This window comes from Rhynchophorus ferrugineus, unplaced genomic scaffold (genome assembly GCF_030347505.1).
Source record: "Rhynchophorus ferrugineus isolate W39M unplaced genomic scaffold, kcgeb_rfMv2 rfM7, whole genome shotgun sequence".
NCBI lineage: Eukaryota > Metazoa > Arthropoda > Insecta > Coleoptera > Curculionidae > Rhynchophorus > Rhynchophorus ferrugineus.
The window spans coordinates 14960660-14981921 of record NW_027472586.1 but is presented as its reverse complement, the minus strand read 5'-3'; the positions used below and the strand labels follow the sequence as shown (position 1 = coordinate 14981921).

The window sequence follows — 21262 nt, the reverse complement described above, 5'->3', positions numbered from 1 at the left end:
AGTCAAATACCTCAGATTCGTTGGGGTTGTACCACTAAATAAAAAACGCGCTTAGAAACTCTACCTCATGGATGATGTGGAAAAGAGTTAAATGTAAACAAAACAAATATAACCTACAAACTATTATAGCTGTGTCTTAATTGCAGTTTTAAGTCCTTCGGTAATATATGTATTAGATTTACTAGAATGTTAAAATAAATTATATTTCATAATATTTTTGTCGAATTATTTTATTCAGATTAGAATTTTTTTGTATGTCAGAGCCAAACTAAACCAAAACTCAGATTTAATTTGGCAACATTGCAATATTTCGACGTCACAAATGTCCATGATGCATTACTAAAAAAACTTTGAATTGACTATACATAATTTGCATAGATGTAACACATAGGACAAATAGAAAAAATTATGAATTATTCTTTGTTTAATTTTGTGTATTTATTTGGAACCCACCATTCATAACAAAACATAAGACAAAAAAAAACTAAAAGCCGACTTGGTCTCACAGTGCTTAAGGCAACAGGACGGCTCTCCTACTGTTGCGATAGTCGCGGGTTCATTGAATGTTTGTCATATCTATTGTCAATGTCTTTAGAGATAACAGTGGAAAACCCGACGAGGAATAACCATCCCTATCACGCCAGTAGCCAGGCTGGGTCAGGCCGGATGGTAGGCTTGTCGAGGACCGTGGTTCGGAGCCCACGTTAAACTGTAGGTCCTGTCCATATAAACCCTCGTTGGTAAAAAAGAGATTTTAAAATATATATATATATATATATAAAATATGGAAAAAGGTAACCTTTAGAATAACATTTGATTAGGTTTTGTTAGCCATAATATTTTTAATAATTCATATTGCAGATAGACCATTCTTCATGCTGGAAACAGGAATGGTTAATAAGACCTTCGGTTGGGGAACTTGATCAGACACATTGAAGAAGAAATTGACAAATGGTGGAATAATGAATAAGCATTTAATAGATTGGGTATTAACAATAGTAGTTGACTGAAATAGTGACTCAGATAATCAAGCAGTGTTACTAGTCAGTGCTTGACGTGATAACCGAATTATATCTATTATTGATCTTTTTTTGGTATTTATCATCATCATCATCGTCATCAATCCATAGCCGGCGATCGGGGATAGTGTCTACTTCTAAACCAATAGGTGCGGCAGGACTTCGAAAATTCATCGAGTTGGTGATCAACCGCAGCTGTTCTGACTTCGGACAATGTTCTCAATTAACTTAATTCATTTATTTTTCCGGATTTGCTCGCTGCATCACATCTGCCCAAAAGGTCGATTGTTTCACAGAAATCTGAGAGGAATTCGTTCACATCTCATTTGATAGTCTTAACATACACCCATTTATTTAAGTAGCTATGAACTGATTATCGCTTGTTAAATGAATGACTTCATTCGAATGACTTTTGGTATTCAGTCCTATATAAATGAATAATAACTGTTTGTACTTAATGGTTTTAAAAATTTCATCAACGTTTTCAATAATTGGATAGCCAAGGTGAGATTCACCATTAACACTGACATTTATAAACTGAAAACAAGCAACAAATTCTGAAACTCAATATTTTTATATTAATTTATTGCTTCTTTGAAAAAAATATTCAGTTTTTACGCAAATAATTAACAAATTCTAGAAGCATTCAAAGATAATTGTCGACTTACATTATCACAATTTACTGTTACCACACATCCGTACAGTTTAAATCATTAAAATTTTAATATAAGCAATTTATTTAATAGTTTTTATACTAGATCATGATGCCTTAATTAGTATCATATAATTATATTATACCGGCATTGATATTACAACGGTTATTTAAAAAGTCGAGCAGGTCCAGTCAGTGACCTTCAGTCTATTTTTTATCTACGGGCTTGCAGTATACAATTTATATGTTCGAATCGGGACTGTGGTAGGAAACTCAAAGAGGTTTTTTAACTTCACCACAAGATAATTCGGGAATGGTACGAATACTTTTTTTAATTACAGGTCTATATACTATTGCACAATGTACAGCATGGCTACGGAGCAGAGTCGGAATGGTACTTGGTTGGACTTTAGGTGTTAATTCAAAGACCCTTTTCTTTATCATAGTTTTTACAGCATTTCTTCTTTTTCACCTTTAGTCTAATAGATGTCTTAAACGATTTAATCATTTTCACAATCCTAATACCATTTTTACGCAAGGAAATCGAAAAATCTCAAATTTGTCTTCAATGTTCATACGAATTCCTTTTACCTTATTATAAATTATTGTAGAAGTTTAGTTTTAGATATATTAAAATAATTATAAATGGTGATTATGTTTTTTTTAATAAGTTTTTTTATTTGGGCGTTTCTCTTGGTCTTGTTCGTAACATTCTAATGAGTAATCGGTTTTTGGTTTCGGTTAAAACGTGTCAAATATGTCTAAATATGAACAGGAATTGAATAGGAAAATCCTCTTTAGAGTTAGAGTCGTTTATGCATATGTTAATGGGTCAAGGTTTTTGGAAGATTTAATATTCTCTGGTGAGAATAGAATAGAAGGTGGTGGTGAATTTGTCACATTGAGAAGCAGTATTGAAACTGCATTGTGTATATTCATTCTCATTTTGCTGTAATCGTTATAAGTTTGTTTTATTTAATATACATGTTAAATATACCGTTCTGGATGTTTTGATTTATATTCGAAATCCAATTTTGGGTAACCACGTTTTAGAAATTATACAGATAGCACTACTCTTAAAACTCGAAACCAATTTTAAGTTAGTAAGGTAAAGGAGGTCTGGACCTAATGCCAAATATGGACATAAAATAATACGTAGAGCCATGTATTTTCATCATCGATATATATTGGTGAAAAGGCAAAATATTAATGTAAACTATTAAATAATCTTCGATTGCTTTCACATTTCTGTATATAAAATAATAGTTTTCTATGTCGTATTATTGAGTTATTCTGCATATTCAGATGTTAATTAGAGAAAACTGAACATTACACTTTTTACATACATTACTTTGTTACGTTATTTGATTTAAAGAATTCTGTTGCCAAAGTAAATGTAACACTTTTAGTAATGATATCCCAATTGTTAGTTTTAGTTTCAACGATGTCACCATGTTTCAACGAAACCAACCTGGAGGCCTAAAGAAGTTCGAAAACATTCCATGGCTGGAGAATGTCACGTACCTAAGTCTCCACTTCGACCGACGATTCGGTTGGCATTCCCAAATCCAGAAAGGTTCGGGGATACCAAACCTGCTATCTTCTCTGATCTGCCCTTCTAGCAGACCACCCATCTCTATCAAATTCTTATTTTACAAGATGTTAATTCGGACTTATTCCTCTACGAATCTAATATCTGCTTCAAGTTTGTTACACCCAACCAGGCGAAATAGCTTCGAATCTTAAACGCTCCATGATGGTTTGTCAGAAATAATAAGTCATAGGGAAATTGACACTCCAGAGATCAAGCACTTCATATCACTATAATTCCACAAACAACAACTGAGCTAAACAACAGCAAACCATTTCGGGCCAAGTTTCACTGCTTGCCAGACGATAAAATAAGACGCCAATTAAAAAAAATTGTACGACGTATTGTTGCAAAAAGATCCCCAGTAGCGAATAACAGATCAAGTCAGTTTCTTGCATGACAACAATCGGCCGTACGTTGCAAGAGTTGCTAAGGATACACTGTTGCAGATAGGAAGTTCTTCATTACCTAGCGTACTCGCCAAAAATAGCGCCTTCTGATTGCCACTTGATCAGATCAAATCAGAGTGGCTAGCACACAATACTAAAATGGATGGTTGTATCGTTGCCAAACCAACATCGTTCCTCCGAGACAGTATCGCCATGTTGTCAGAAAGGCAGGAAAATGAATAAGTGAAGCAATTTTTTTTGTAATAAATAGCTTTTTAAAGTGAACATCACCTGATGTAAAATATATCTCAAATAACTTACGTAATATTCCTATAAAACTGTTTCCAGTTCTTGTCTAGCAGTGATTTAATTCTAGAACCATCTAAACTAGTTTTGTCCTTTTTAATCTTTGTAGTTTTTCGCACTGTAGTCAACTCCTACGGGTAAGAAACATTGTATTTTAATAATTAAAGCCACAAAAAATTACCAGATTATATTTGTTTACTTACATCTTTTGATCCATAAGCAATATCAAATGTAGCAACGGAAGTTACGGACCCCGCCGGTTCAATGCCATTCTGTTCGTTATCTTTAATAATATTCTCCATCACGTTGTTAAGCCTACCTTCTTCCTGTTTCCTACTCAGGATCAGAAATGCTTCCTCTAGTGTTTCGGTTTGGAAGAATGTAAGTAATCTTGCTGGTGATTCTTCGGCTAATAATTTTCCTCCTCTCATAAGACCAATCTGTAAAAATATAGTTAAATGGAGATTTTTATTGCAAATTGCATTTTTATATCGAATTCTTATGGCATTCTTATGTTCAATTGAATGAAGTTGTAATTTTAGAATTAGTTTAAGTGCACTACAATGAAAGATTTTAAACATCTTACATTAGATATGCTGAGCACAATCTTAATTTACAAATTACTTTCTTACTGCTGTTCTGTAATGAAAGTACAACGCATTAAGACACAAGCATGGTGAGTACGGAGCTGATACATCAGTAAATAAAATTAAGAGTAACACTTATACACTATACAAGTTCGTGTAGTTTGGTTCGCTTCCATCTTCTGAATTGCTGCGTGTTGTCCAGTAGCTGTATTGTTTACACTTTGCTATGATTTAGTAGCCTTATCTCATTTTTTAAGGCGAAATCCTGAATCATTTTGTACATTCATTTGATTACGGGGTCATCGTGTAGCTCTTCGTTGATTATGTAACGATAGACCGTGAATGATAAAAATATGTATATATTTGTTAATACAATTATTATCAACATGAGTTCATAGCCGGTACTCACCAGGAGTGTTGATTTTATGCTTTTTATGATAACCAATATGCTTCTTTTAATGCATCTGCTCTACAGTAACATAGATAAAATTCGAATTTTTAGAGGAGTTTCAAGAATCAACCCAATTTTTGATATCTCCAAAAGAACGAAACTGCTGTTGATTGAAGATTGATTCATTTTTGTACATATAGAATGTAAAATACATCGATTCAATAATCTGAGAATCAAGTGAAAAATAACGACATATATGTCAAAGATGAATCGTAATAGAACCATTGAAAACTCCCCGGCCTACCATACTATAGTAAATTTTTATGCTTTTTTTATGATTTTTTTTTATGACGGTATGTAATAGTCGCTGTTGATGATCCTTCCTTTTTCAAGGTAGACTTTTCAATTGGCCTATTATTTAATTGATTACTAGAGAATGAGGAATCTATTGTTTATATTCCTTCCAAAGCCTATAACTTCCTTTGATTGGAGCTACTACTATCAACGTCGTTATTCTATTAGAATAAAGTATTTGAAAACTACCTAGGTACTTATTAAAATCTAGATAATTTTAATAAATTACGAATAATTAAAATGACTAAGTGTACATACTCTGTCTGCTTGTTTGGCTTCTTCGATGTAATGAGTTGTTATAATAACTGCAATCTTATCAGAACGTACAGTTTCCACCAAATAATCCCAAATTCTATATAGAAAGTATTGATTAATTTAATACGAATATCAAATGATTTCAACATTACCTCTCTCTTAGTACAGGATCTACACCTACTGTAGGTTCATCCAGAATGAGTAACTCCGGTTTATGTACCATTGCGGCTGCAAAAGAGACCCTTCTTTGTTGTCCTCCACTGCAGTTTTTTATAAATCTAAACAATTGATTAGTACATTATATATTGAGTTAACATTTTGGGTGTAAAATTAGGGAATAGTCAGAAATTCTACGAAACTAAGTCAGGTGAATATAGCGGCTGTGGAATGATATTAGTTGAACTGTTGAGTAGTTCTTAAAATTTAAAAACTCGACATTTTGGAGACCCAAAACTAAGCCATCGAAGGGTAGATAATCAAATACAGCCCTAAATTTGACGGACTCGATTCATATGAATAAGTCGTTCGTTGAATGATACGGGCTAAAAAAGGTAAGGTGATTTATCATGATGATAACTTTAAACCAATTTTGAAACTTAGTCTGCTCAAGCTGTTGGCCAAATTCAGTTGCTCATGCGTATTTTGAATTTTCTGTGTTCATTTGCCCCGAATGGTGATATCTGTACCCATCATTATAGTTTTATAATATTGAATACAAAATTTCAACAGCGGACATGAAGTCTACATGAGCAAAATTGTATTCTGTATGAATTTCAATAAGATTTTTTAAAATTTTTTTAATCAATTTGTAATATTAAGGGACGACTTATTAAACGTGTGATTATCTGGACAAGGACAGCTTTAGTTTGTAGATGCGTAAGAGCGCGAAATCTCTGTTGACAGTTACAGTTACGGTAAAAAGAAGAGATTGTTCAGAAAAGTGAACAAAAAACTCTACCGGAAAATTCAAAATCAATTTACGGTGAACGGAAGTAGGCAAGCTTACGTTACTTCCGTGATTCCTCTGAACTCGGGAACGTCCTATTCACACGATTACCATTTGTTCCCTGAAATGCGGTTGTTTTCTGTATATTCTGTATATTCTTCAATTTTTTTTTAATCAACATAATTCCCTTTAAGGGTGATACACTTATTATAGCGACCGTCCAACTTTCCGATACCATTTTTGAAGTACGATTTTCCTTTTGCTTCAAAATTGGCCTCTGTTTCGGCGATCACCTCTTCATTTGACGAAAATTTCTTCGCAGCGAACATTCTTTTGAGATCTGAGAACAGGAAATAGTCGCTGAGGCCAGATCTGGAGAATACGGTGTATGAGGAAGCAATTCGAAGCCCAGTTCATGGATTTTTGCCATCGTTTTCACTGACTTGTGACACGGTGCATTGTTTTGGTGAAGCAGCACTATCTTTTTCTTCAAATGAGGCCGTTTTTTGACGATTTCGTTCTTCAATCAGCCCAATAACGCTATGTAATAGTCGCTGTTGATGGTCCTTCTATTTTCAAGGTAGTCAATGAAGATTATTCCATGCGCATTCCAAAATACAGACGTCATAACCTTGCCAGTCGACTATTGCGTTTTCCCACACTTTGGAGTGGGTTCATCGTATGCAGTTCACCCGGCTGACTGTCGATTGGACTTCGGATTGAAATGATGGAGCCATGTTTCACCCATTGTCACATATCGACGTCAAAACTCGGGTTTATTACTCTTGATCATCTTCAAACACTGCTCCAAATCATCAACTCATTGTTTTTGGTCAAAAGTGAGCTCGCACGGCACCCACTTTGCACAGAGCTTTCTCATACACAAATATTCGTGCATGATATGATGTACACGTTGAGCTGATATCTTTAGATTTTCCTGGGGCAGTGTCCGGAAACTCGGCATCAAGCCAAGTTTTTGCTTCAACTGTATTTTTTCCCTTCAAAAAGCAATATTTTATCAACTTCATCTTTGTTTATCATTTTTTTCGCAATAGCAAAAGTTGCTTCACTCAAAATGCTATAATTCACAAACTAATGATCCGATAGCTGTCAAATTTATACACGCATCTTTCGAGGATTAGGGCTAACTAAACACAAATGGATTTAATTCTAGTAGCGCCACCTATATGTCAGGCCGGGGACTTTTCAATTAACCTGTTATAGTGTGCTTTACAGAAAGCTAGTCCCTATTTCACCAGATTCTTATAAACAACTCGTTGGCAAAAGTATTACGCAGAGCATAAACCTAAAATATGTTCAAGTGGGACAATGTGAAAATTACATTGAAGGTAAATTTAATTACACTACATGAATAGTTTTAGCGCAAAGTTTTTCAATATTTGAATAGTGCCAAATTTTATTGCTCTCTAGAAAGTTGTTTATTAAAGTGTCATTAGTTAAAAAATAATTATATTTACTTTCATTTCATTTATTTTATTCCATTTTAGTAATTTATTTGGATCTCTTAGAATCCATGGATACTTCAACAACTTTATTTGAAAAAAATCATCTGTATGCCATTTTTATTTAACATTATGTTATGATGATATTGATTTTATACAGATAAGATAGAATCTCATGTCCCAATTAGCAACTTCATCAAGTTTGTTTTATTATATTGTTATTTGTTGTATATTATATAGTAGAGCCTTGAACTATCTTTTTGATTTGACTACTCGATTTTGCCATATTAATAACATAACAGTATTATTAATATAGGATTATTAACATTATTAAATAACATTTTGGCAGATCTTAATAAACACACGTATTTTAACCGTTTTAATTGCCCGAGCCGTTATAAAATAATTATAAGGTGCTCAGTATATTTTTGGGTTAGTAAAATAAACAGAATATTAACACGGAAAACATAAAATTGAAACCCTATTCACAAAACAAACAAAATAAAAAAAAAACAAACAAATAGCAAAAATGACTTCAAAAGGTCCTATTAGGTTGGTGGCAGTAAAGAAATATGAAAAAGAAAAAAAGGCGCTTCCAAAATGGTCTAAATTTTACACAATCTGCATAAGGCCCTGAAAGTGAAAACTGTGTAAGTGTAATGTTATCAACGATTATGTCTAAACACATGAGCACAGGATCTGTCTCCACATTAATGTTAAAGTTTTCCAACTCCTAGATAATGATAGTTCAGTCAAAAGATTAAATAAAGTAAAACTATTTGATCTAGTTCAGTGCAGTTATTAGTTATAGATGTTAAGCCCAAAGTATCTATTGTAGAATATGGTAAGTAATTTCTAATTTTAAAACCATAGCAAATTGGGATAAAAACAAATAGCTCATTAGTAGTCAATTTACTAGATTAAATTATTGTAATAATCATTTTAAAAAAATATTCAAATAAAATTAGAACAAGAAGAACTTTTCAATATAAGACAATTACAAGCAAATCTATATAATTCGTCTGTGTTTTAATCTAGTACACAATTTTAAACCTCTAAAAACATCCTCTATATATTGTTTACACATATATGACTAATATTTCTCGCTACAAAATTGAAATACTTGTCTTTTTTGCCAAATCAATCTTTCCAGTTATTAATACATTTCGTACCTGTCATCAGGGGGAAGCTCCAGCAGCTTAGATAGATGTCTGAATCTTTCTTTTATAACCTTGTCGTCCATTTTTAGTAGTCTCCCAAAATAAAATACGGCATCTTTAACTGTGAATTCGCCAACTAAAGCGATATCCTATAACAAATATCGCGTTGAATTTCTTCTGGCCACTGTACGTTAAAAAGCGAAATACCTGTGGCATATATCCAACTCCAGGACCCGGCACGCCACTGCCTTTTTCGCCGGGTGTTCCTCCAAGGACCCATATTTCTCCAGATTGTATGCTTTTTCTTCCGACTATGCAGCTTAGTAAAGTTGTTTTTCCGCATCCGCTGGCACCCAATAGTCCATAACTGCAACAAAGTAAAGCATTATAAAATATAAATAGGCTCAAATACAAGATGACAAAACAATACATTTGTATATATGCAATACATTACCATACTGAAATATGGCAGTGTGTGGCGGTAATATTATAGTCATAGTAAGAACTTCATCACTGAGGATGTCGCGATATTTATTCGCGGTAATCCGACTAGTGATTTGAATGAGACGGCCAGCTGAATACCACGATATTGTCGTTCCATGATTAGCATTTATATACAATGATTAACTCAATAATGCTAAATGAAAAAGTATTACACGATTAATTCGTTTTTTGTCCTAAAGTTTATTTTATGATTTTCCGCTTAGTTATGAAGAAAAACGAAAAGACCTTTTTTTGGTATAAAGTTTGCTTTTGTAATAGTTATAGTAATAATACTCATATTTAAATTTTTTATAAATTTTAATTATTTTTAATACATTCACAACGTTAACACAGCGCTGACAGATGGCACTAGAGAGATAAACAATGATCAGATGTTTTGTACAAGTCTAGAATACCTTAAAATGTCGTGGCAAAAGTGTAAATATGATGCTGATGCATTTTGTTATATATGTGGGCAATTTATTAAATTTCGAGACATAAAATACGAATTAAATACATCTCACGTTCTCTGTGAAATCTACGAAGTATATTTTAACTGTCCTGTTCAGAATCAGGACAAGACATGGGCTCTGCATGTTGCATGGAATAATTGTAATAGATGTTTGGAAGGTAATCAGCAGCATTATATTAAGCAGCAGATATTAAATTTTTTCAACATTTTTCACAAAAGAAGATGGACTCTGTTTTTGCAATGACATAAAAGGTATGTTCGAAGAAATTGGCATACCTTGTGTTCCTAGTGAATGGCGTTTATTCATTGACAGATCTACAAAAAGCTTAAAAGCCTGTTTTATTACACAACGGAAATGAATTCCCATCTCTTCCAATCGCTCACTCAGTACATCTTAAAGAAAATTATGAAAGTGTTAAAATTTTGCTTGAATTTGTAAAGTATCGCGAGTATAACTGGCAGTTGATTGCAGATATTAAAATGGTGGGATTTTTTATGGGACTACAAAGCGAATATACAAAGTATCCGTGTTATTTGTGTTTATGGGATAGCAGAGCGGATGCTAAGCATTATACTTAACGGTCATGGCTTGTAACAACAGAACTTTATGTAGGTAAAGAAAATGTAAAATTTGAGCCAATTGTTGCAGAGAAAGTGTTAATGCCGCCTCTGCACATTCAGTTAGGGTGATGAAACAATTTATTAAAAAAACTGGATCAAACCTCAGAAGCGTTTGAATACCTGAGGAATTTTTTTCCGAAATTATCAGAAACAAAAGTTAAGGCTGGCATTTTTTCTTGGTCCGCAAATCATATTTCCGCCGATAAAAAATTTCCAACGCTGCTGAATCGTATTCAAAAAGCGAGTTGGAATAGTTTCAAAGCCGTCGTTTGTGGATTTTTAGGAAATAACAACTCATTTAGATAAATTCAAAACCAACAGGGGGACGTATTCAGAAGAGCAAGGAGAACGTTTTCATCAGGACATTATGAGCTTCGAACAATATTATCAAAGCCGGTACAATGAAAACATGAAGGGAGACTCTATTTGTGGTTTATTAAGAGATAGTACGTATGAACATGAAAAAGTGCACTTTTAAATTATTTATATTCTACTTTTTTGTAATTTATTTTGATAGTAAAACTTAATAAAAATAATTAAAAATTATCACCACAGATTTTGAAAAATATCGTTCAAGCGGTTTCCTAAATTAAAAAGCAAACTTTTTCCTGTCATATATATATTTTTTTTCGTCTAATTACGGCCTAAAGAATTGTAATTTAATGCTTTAAAGTCAAGGTTAAATATTGTGTTGGCCCGTGTTATTTTATGTATATAAATGTTTAAACCATCGAATTTAATAGTTGGATTATGTTAATTAGCAATTATTTGCATTGATACATCAATCATACTGTTGAAACGCAATGATATTCGAATTATCCATTAAGTTTAAGAAAAATTAAACGTGTTTTTTTGTATAGTTTAATGGTCTAATTTATTAGCCCCATCATTGTGGTTATAACCACAAATCACAAGAAGGCACGAGACCGTTAAATATCCGAACAGTTTTAAGAATCCTTAAAGCGCCTGCTCCATACGCGTGAGAGGATTTCGGAGATGGAAAAACCTTTCCCTCTCTGAAAATCCGAAATGCGGAAAAGAGTTTTTGAACCCGTCTTCTTAGCCACCACCAAGAAGCTGAGGGATGTGCTTCAGCGTAAAACACTATACATCCACAATGTACAATGTGTGTGAAGTCCACAACGACCTCGCACACATTAAGTAGTAGCCAAGTAGGCTTGCCGGAAGTAACCGGCAATGAACAATCCCAGCAATCTCACACGATCAAGGCGCTAAACGGCCAAGAAATGAGGCCGCTCAACGAGACTACGGATGATGAAACCAAGTCTGAGGACAGGTTTCAACAGCATAGCAATAGGAAAAATGTATTCTTCAGAAAAAGCTCAAACTTACTGAAGATAACCAGCTCATCATCATCCCACCGCGGAAAAAACAGACCACCAGCTAAATGCTGGCTGACAACAACATCTACAACGATCACGTAAAACTCTCAGAAACCACCATCAAGTAAAGAGGAAAACGGAACAGAAATATTCGTTATACTAGAACAGTCAACTGCCAGCGGGTCAGCTAACGTGGCAGGAGTCACCACACCCAGCGAAGGTAAACGTAATTTATTTGCTTCCCAAATAAGTGATACGGCCACAGTGACAATTTTAAACAAGACACAACTTCGCCTCCAGACTCGCTGCTACAGCCTGCATACCGTTCCATCGACAATTGACATCTTCACCACACAAAACACTCAAAACCCTGTCGACGTACGAGTCACTGGCGAGATGGACTTCAATCATCGTCCGATTTTTCTGACGGTGGGATACTCCCAGATGATCGAAACTCCGTACACGAAACCAGCTCGTAAAACCAACTGAGACCTATTTCAAGATATCTCACTGAAATCTGGATCAATCCCCGAAATTAAGATCCGCAAACAAGTTCATAAACAAGCAAATATCATAATTCCATTTCCACAAGGCAACTACAATACTTCACTGCCACCAAATATCAGTGTATCCAAAGAAGAGTTCGTGCTATTCTATACCCAGATGATAAGAGGGAGGCAAACGAGACATCCAGGTAAGTCCGCGAGGTAGTCAAGGTCTGGAGAGAGGAGAAGTGGGGCACATTTCTCTTCAGTCAAAGGTTTGATACACCTGCGGACATCTGGAGGATTTTGAAAAGCCTAACGAGAGAGGCTAAAAAAGACATTCACCAGTCATCAGAGAGGCCAATAATCTGGAGAAAATAATCAAATGATCAAATCAAAGAAGGTACCCGGATATGATAATATATCTCGGAATTAACAATAACATAATAACATCATCACATGAACATCATAAATTCTATAATGCGACTGCAACACTTCCCAAAATTCTGTAAACACGCACACATCGTCCTGATTCCAAAAAAAGGCAACAGAATCTGACTACAGACCAATCAGCCTGTTCTGTTCAATGTACAAGATTATTGAAAGTGCTATTCTATTCGCTCTTAATCGGTTTACCGGATAACTCAACTGGATATACTTAACCGGATGAACTACACCAGTTCAAAACCAAATATTCTTGCATTCGTCAGACCACTAGGTTGACTGCAGAAATCCACTTCGCAATGAATAACAAACACAAGCTCCACACACAAGCTGGTTCTTCTAGATCTCAAATAAGCTTTTGACAAGGTTTGGCACAATAGCCAAATCCAACCCAGCAATACTGCGGTTCTTTTTATCGAATAGGTTCTTTCAAGTTACGCCCGGTAAATCACTTTTCAGCCCAAAAACAGTTAAAGCAAGTGTCCTACAAGATATCCCACTAGCTCCAGCACTTTCCAATCTCTTTATGTCAAACATTCCGATGAAGATAATACGTGGATGCCGTCAATACGTGGATGACACAGCTTTCTTCACTAGTGCCCATTCCGTAGACACCGCGCAAAGGAAACTACAAGTTTAATTAAACACCACGATCCAATGGTTAAACTTCCGGAGGCTACAAATCAACCCCCGGAAAACCCAGGCCATAATTTTCCATAATCATAGGAACACTTGCGCCAACTAGTTGAGAGTGGAAAAAGTTTCAATTCCATGACGACAATAAGCCACATATCTCGGCTTCATATTCAACCGTAGATTCCTATGGTTGATACACATCAACAAAACCATCTCCAACGGCTATGGAATCATTTCAGTTCTAAACCCTCTCATCTGCAGAAAAAACAAATTGTCTCCTATGGTTAAAATCTTACTTTACAAGTTACTAATTAGATCCGTTATTTTATACGGAACTAACACCTGGTACCGGTTTGTCGGGTCGGAACTGGTGGAAAAACTTCAAATAGGGCAAAACAAAGTTTTCAGGCAAACTCTGAACGGGAAATAGTTTGTCAGGAATATCCAAATTCATCGCAAAACTTACACGCCAGAAGTAAGACGGTTCGTACGATCCCTGAACCTTAATTTTCACACAACCTCAGCCCTATCCGAAAACATCTACATCAGATCCATGTCGGAGGTGTTCCCGCTTCGATAACGCCGCAGACTACCTACGAACATCCCCCCTTTCCCCGAAAATGGGTCCTTGTACCCCAATTAAAGCGCCTTCACAGGCCCATCTATTTCTAAATTCAGTCGAAATCAGCAAGAACATCTTTCTACTGAAAATCCAAGCAAACAAAAGTTCAGTGTGTGTGAATCGAACAGCTATGTGCCAAGAAACATTACAGTCAAACAATCAGAATCAAGAATCCGACCACAAATTAAGAAGACGAGCGATTTTCGTCAGAGACCAACTCATAAATGCGAAATCTCCGTTCAAAGAAAACATTCACAGAACAAGCTCAGATCAAACAGAATGGTAAATTTCTTATCAGTTATTCAGACATACGATTTACTAAATCATTTTCAACTTATTTCATAATTCTCTTCACCATGCGTATCGATTTGTATATATTTTATATTTTTGTTTTTTCTTTTATACACTTGTTATAATATTAATCGTTTAAATGAATAAACTCGTCAACAGTAACACAACATAATAATAAAAAGAAATTGTGTTTCTGTGTAATTAATAAATAAAAACATTATTTTCTGTCGTTAACATCAATATATCAATAAATATCGCTAAAATGGAAAATCCTAATATAAATGCCCAAATCGTATGCTTTGACGCGTAACAAAAATTAATCTAACACACAATTTCTCTTTTTAAATCTTAAAACTAAATATAAACTTTCTTTTAAGAGACCTGATATATCAATCAAGAATAACAATGTTTAAAAATAAAATTAATTTCAACAATAATTTTATAGATTTATAACTATTTAGTACCAGTTTTACCTAAAATCATTAATTCTTAACATAACTAATAGAAATGTTGGTATTCCTTACATGGTTCCTCGCGCTACGTTCATACATAATCCATCTAAAATCCGTTTTTCGCCATAACACTTCACTAAATCTCTGACACAAACGGCTGCATTCGGATCCATTTCCTACAACAATAGTGGAGATATTAATAAAGCTTCGATTGAACAAACGACAGGTTTTTCTTGTCTATGTCATTATGTACTTAAAAACGTTTTCGTACTGGTGTTATAGAAAGGATTTTTCAATCGATTCATACCATACACAGGCGGCTGTTCCTGACCTTGACAGAACAATTTTAGCTTTTTTACTGGAAGTCATTTATATGCAATAATTACCGTAAGCTAACATTTGTACTGATATGTGAAATGATCTTGGTTTACCACGCCAAAAGATTTTATTGCAACGCACAACAGAGTTGCACAAAATGTTTTGTCGCGGTTCAGTAAATGTCTTACACTTCAAATTTTATAATTCATCCGTGATATTTCTCTTATCCTCCTGAACAAAACGATTTGGTAAATAATAGCGTAAACGATTTAGATGTTGTGTAAAATATTGTTATATTATTAGATATTAGCAACATGAAATCAACTATTTGGGTGCAAAAAAATATAGTTTTAGAAAACATTAATCGAAGAAACAGTTCTATTATATAGTATTTATTTAGTAACTAAATTTACATACATTCATAAATATATTCATGATTATACCGGAAATTAGCTAATAAAACATTTTTATTATTTGGAGTATAAATTGAAAACCACTTTTACTTAAAAGTTTTATTACACAAGCGTATGGATAAACTGTAAATAGATAATTACAAAAATTAAACGAAGATTAATTAATGTAAATCCCTGTTTGTGTTCTAGTACTTTAGAGATTAATGTGCAGACTTGCAATGTATGAATTTCCTTTAATGCGATTTATAGTCGCACCAAAATTCGATTTGGCTAAATTCTCATTGGTTTACACAGTGCATGCGTATTTATAAAATTCGTTTAAATCCGTTAGAGGGGGTACAATTAACAGAACGGTGGAATGTGATTGGAATTTGGAATAGTTACATGATTGGAATGGTCACGTGACATTGTTTACAGTAGTGTTGTGGCAAGTTTTTTATTAATAATAGAAACGTTAAAATATACATAGCTATGAATATTATATTTTATGCAGAGTAAGGTTTAAATTTTAAGGTTAATTTACCCTCTACATTGTTCTTTTATAATATAACTAGGATAATTATGATTTATTCTATTAGAATAATTTACCAGAAGACAATGTAAAAAGTATTTGAAACCCGTTCAACGCCTATTAGCAAAGCTGTATAATAATATCTTTTAGCATTTCTTATACTTAAATGTGTTGAATACAATTCCTTTAATTGCAGATATCGAAAATAGCGAAAATTTTGTTAAATAACGCTTCAAACAACAACAATGTCTGTCCGGTATGTTCATATGAAAATCCAGTAAAGAAACATCGAAAAAATAGGAAACACAAAAGTGTATCTTGTATAAAAATAACATTTTAAGAGTTATAAGATTAATATCATCTAGATATTCCTTTATGCTTTGCAAAATGTTAGCGATTAGCTCGTTAAAGAGAAATATAAAAGAAATATAAATTTAATTTAAAATAAACATATGATTATCATTAAATAAAACAAGACTTGAGTCATACAATATACATTTGAACAAATCTGTGTCGAATTTAAAAATAATACATTTTAAAAATAAAGATGAAATAAATATTATAAAATGAAGTTTATTTCAATATCATATTATTATATTATTTATATTTCACTTTTGTTTCAAGTCATTTCCACATCAGAATGTAGGTAATATAGATTTATTTTATATTTCACTTTTGTTTCAAGTCATTTCCACATCAGAATGTAGGTAATATAGATTTATTTTTACTTTTTACAAGTCTCCATTTGTTAAAGTTTATTATCAAACAATGTTAAAGTTTATAATAAAAACATTATCAAAAAAAATAAAAAATATAAATATTAGTTGAAGGATAAACATCATTTTAAATCATGATCATTAAGAACATTAAGGGATATGACGTGTGAAATCCATAAAGGAAAAAGTACCAAATTAGTTCATATGTATCCAAAACTTCAAGAAAGCTGGCCATCCGAAGAATATAGGTATATAGAATATGACCATGGAAATACCATACGGCAACGATAGTAACATTCCTAGATATGTTGAAAGAACTTATAACACATATCATTGATGTTGAATAGACACCAAGTTTCTAATTATCTGCATTTGAGTTACTATATAATTATTTTGCATTTCTTTTCTTTTAAATCCATTTTTCATTATCCACAAGCTCTTCCAACATATCCATTACCTTTTCTACTATTACATTAGTATATATTATTATTATTATTATTGTACAATTTCTTTGTTAGTGGTTTGTTTTCAACAAATTGTTGAAAGGCTCTACTACCATTTTCGTATTTACACCTGCATGTTTACAATAGCAGTACGCCTACATCTTGATACGTTGCTCATCTTTCAAATAATACCTAAAAACCATATATACATACCGCAAAGTTATACGTATTTCGTTAAGTAGTTTATAAATTTTACTTCACCACATCTTGAGATTTCGTAATATATTGAAGTATCCATCATTTCAAAGTTACTTTTTCATAAGACTAATGAATATTTACAAAGTTGCGGCCACAACACGATTGTAAGCGATACCAGATGAATATACCAATCAAGCGACCATTCCAATCATGTGACTATTTCAATCACATGACTGTTTAAATTTGCGCAGTTCTGCATTATATTCTCGCAGGTCCACCTATAAAAGACCTATGTGGGAATTGGGCACGTGACAATCGCCAAAAAGCAGAAGCATTTGCTGGATATCTAGAAGAAAACTTTCAAACCAAACGAAGCTAATATTGAACATAATTTACCGTACATAGAAGCTGAAAATTCGATGACTGAATTAGTCACGCCGAAAGAGTTAACCAAAGTTATTAAAACTGACATTAACCCCAGGAAATCACCAGGCTACGATTTAATAACAGGAGAATTACTGCAAAAACTACCAAGAAAGAGAATTATAAAACTCACCAACTTAATCAATACAGCATTTAGATTAAAACATATCCCAGACATTTGGAAGATGACGGAAATTATAATGATCCCAAAACCTGGGATGTCACCAAACGAAATAAAATCCTATAGACCTATATCACTGCTGCCAGTAATATCTAAGGTTTTTGAAAAACTCCTGTTGAAAAGAATAAAACCGATCATAGAGAGAAAAAACCTAATACCAACACACCAGTTTGGGTTTATTAACAAACACTCAACAATTGACCAGGTCCACAGAGTAACAGATATTATTGAAAAAGCCTACGAAAATCAAAAAGTATGCTCAGCTATATTCTTAGATGTAGCACAAGCCTTCGATAAGGTTTGGCATGAAGGCCTTGTTCATAAACTACAGAAAATACTACCAAAACAACACACTGAACTGTTAAAATCATACATTACAACCAGAATGTTTACAGTCAAGCAAGAAGAAGCTTACTCTACAATAAAAGAAGCTAAAGCAGAGATACCACAAGGAAGTGTACTGGGACCAATGCTTTATTTACTTTACACTTGTGATATACCAAAAATGGAAAATATCACGATGGCTACATTTGCTGATGATACTGCGATTATAGCTGTCGGAGACAATAGTGAAGAAGCCTCATGAAAATTACAACAGGCAAGTGACAATATAAATAATTAGACACAAGCTTGGAAAATAAGAATTAATGAAAGTAAATCTGTACATGTACAGTTCACCTATAAACAGACCGTACAAGCACCAATAACTTTAAATAACACTATCATTCCATATAGCAACAACGCTAAATATCTCGGAATGAATCTCGATGCAAAACTTCGCTGGAAGTAACATATAAAGAAGAAAAGAAAAGAACTGGAATTGAAATATAGGGAAATGTACTGGCTAATTGGAAGAAAATCACAATTATCAGTACATAATAAAATGCTATTATATAAGCAAATATTGAAACCTATATGGACATACGGAGTTCAATTATGAGGATGTTCGGTAAAGAGCAACATTAATAAAATACAAATTTTTCAGAACAAAGTCCTGAGAGGTATTGTGGGTGCACCCAAATAATATAGGACTGATTACCTAGATCGAGACCTTCAGATACCCCCGGTCAGTCAAGAAATCAAGAGAAATGTAAGGAGGCATGAGGAAAGACTCCATTCTCATACTAATATTGAAATATTGCAACTTTTGGATAACACCAGAACAGGACACAGACTCAAAAGAATCAAACCATATGATCTTGTATAGTGTTGTGTAGTGAGGTGCATATATTAAAAAATTCAGCAGTGACATGTATAAACATTATTTCACCAGAGACTGAGTTAGGGCCGATGGGTCCTCCTAGTTATATACCTAGATTTAAATTAGCATAAAGACAAATTGTATCTTAGACGGAAACGACTAGTAACAATATATTAATTAAATAATAAAAAAAAATTCTCGCAAAAAAATGAACATGTGCTTCACTGTATTTCATTGTTATAAACAGTCACGTTTCTTTCACATGTATTTATTACATTTCTGTAATCTACAGTGTATTATTAAACCTTGATGCAAAATTGTGAAACAAAGAGATTTTCAGTCAATAAATTTAATTTTAGATGTTCGTTTAAAATATCTTTCTTGTGAAACAGCGCCACTTATTAACCCGTTATACTTGCAAGCTGTTAAAAATTCATATAAAGGTAAACTGCGCTGCATCTGTGCCCGATTTCTCTATGGTACGTCCTTCATTAACCATCTGCTAATAAAGAGATGTTTGATGTATATTAAGTATTAAAATACTATATGCCTATATTTATAAGTAGTTATGTTGTAGTTAATCAGTGCGATAATTTTTTAACATTTCAATTTTTTAGAAACATATGCGTTACGTAAAGCGACTAGCATGTAACTGATAATTCGGTCACTCTTATTGTTTTGTTCTTCAGTCAAATCTTAATTTCCTTATCTCCGAATGAAATATTTTAAACAAATTAATAGCACAGATTCCATCTCTACATAAATCAAAACATATTTTTGCCATGCGATGCTCAGAAAAAGTGTCCACGTCTTAACAAATGCAGCTGCTCTTGATGTCACAGGACCTCGAATATTCTTCCTCAAAGCTCGCCTCTGTTGATAATATTTTGTTTATCCTGTTAATCCACGTATTTTAGGAGCTGCTGGTGGCGCCTTTCATCGAAAAGATGACCAATCCTTTGCAATCGGTGTCTCAACACTTAGCCTCAAACACTGCATTTGAAATACTTCAATCTTAAACAGAAACAGATGCTTGATTGTATTCAGGTGCATGCATATATTTTCATATGCGATATCTGTATATGATCTTGTTGATATCTCTATTGTTGATAGGACTCGAAGGACCAACTTTTTATTAACTATGTCCTCCAATTCTTGATATAAGGACCATCAACGTATATGAACTTTTCTATCTGTGTTTGAAATTGTATTCTCCTAGTGATATTGGAAAACCTGTTCGATAACTCCCATAGTGTAACTGCCTTTGGACCTCTTTTGTTTGTATTATTAGCACCAGCGATTCACAAACTAACGCTACAAACTTCAATTTGCCTTGATTGCTCACAACTGACAATTTCAGCTAGTATTTTAGGCTAGAGCTTTTTATCTTTCTGCTCACTGTACTATTTTACTCCTAATTTATTAATTCCACTTTTTAAAACTGCAACTGATTGAATAAAGGGGATGGTTTTGATCAGGTATTTCTAATTCGACCGAGAGAATTTTATTTTCCAAGGACCTTACCCTACTAGCGGATGTACAATTGATCCCAATGAATTCGATGCAAGGCGGCAGTGGTAAAAATGGCCCAAAAAAGGGTACGCTATGCGTTAAATGTACATTTACAAATGTTACCATCAGATATCATTAATCCATTAAAAATATTTATATCAATATCGGTTGGTAAAAATTCAAAGAGTTGCCACCAAAATGAACTATAAACTTTTAGAAACTTATGGTGATGCCGCTCCATTATATCCCAATGCTCGATTTTACGTTTAATGCTTTAAAAGTAGTGATTTTGATTTAAATTAAAAAGAATGACCAAGACCAAAAAACTGTGAGACAATTAAGTTTGAGGCTTATTGAAGGAAAACCCAGCTCAGATTCTCAAAA

The 21262-nt window shown here is 33.4% G+C and overlaps 1 protein-coding gene across 4 annotated transcripts in view; it reads right to left on the bottom strand.

Moving 5' to 3' along the window:
- Positions 1-21262, bottom strand: part of LOC143199979 (ABC transporter G family member 23) — a 68411-nt gene that overhangs the window by 30594 nt on the left and 16555 nt on the right. For 3 of the 4 annotated variants that reach the window (XM_076410191.1, XM_076410189.1, XM_076410192.1), the window contains exons 2-8: positions 15035-15138; positions 9321-9480; positions 9126-9262; positions 5697-5822; positions 5548-5641; positions 4161-4397; positions 3973-4088 (exon numbers count right to left, since the gene is read on the bottom strand). In XM_076410191.1, the coding sequence (XP_076266306.1) occupies positions 3973-4088; positions 4161-4397; positions 5548-5641; positions 5697-5822; positions 9126-9262; positions 9321-9480; positions 15035-15135 (971 nt within the window). In that variant the 5' untranslated portion in view covers positions 15136-15138. Of the gene's footprint in view, positions 1-3972; positions 4089-4160; positions 4398-5547; positions 5642-5696; positions 5823-9125; positions 9263-9320; positions 9481-15034; positions 15139-15215; positions 15244-21262 lie in introns of those variants that run through there. The other variant, XM_076410190.1, reaches the window with a different exon arrangement.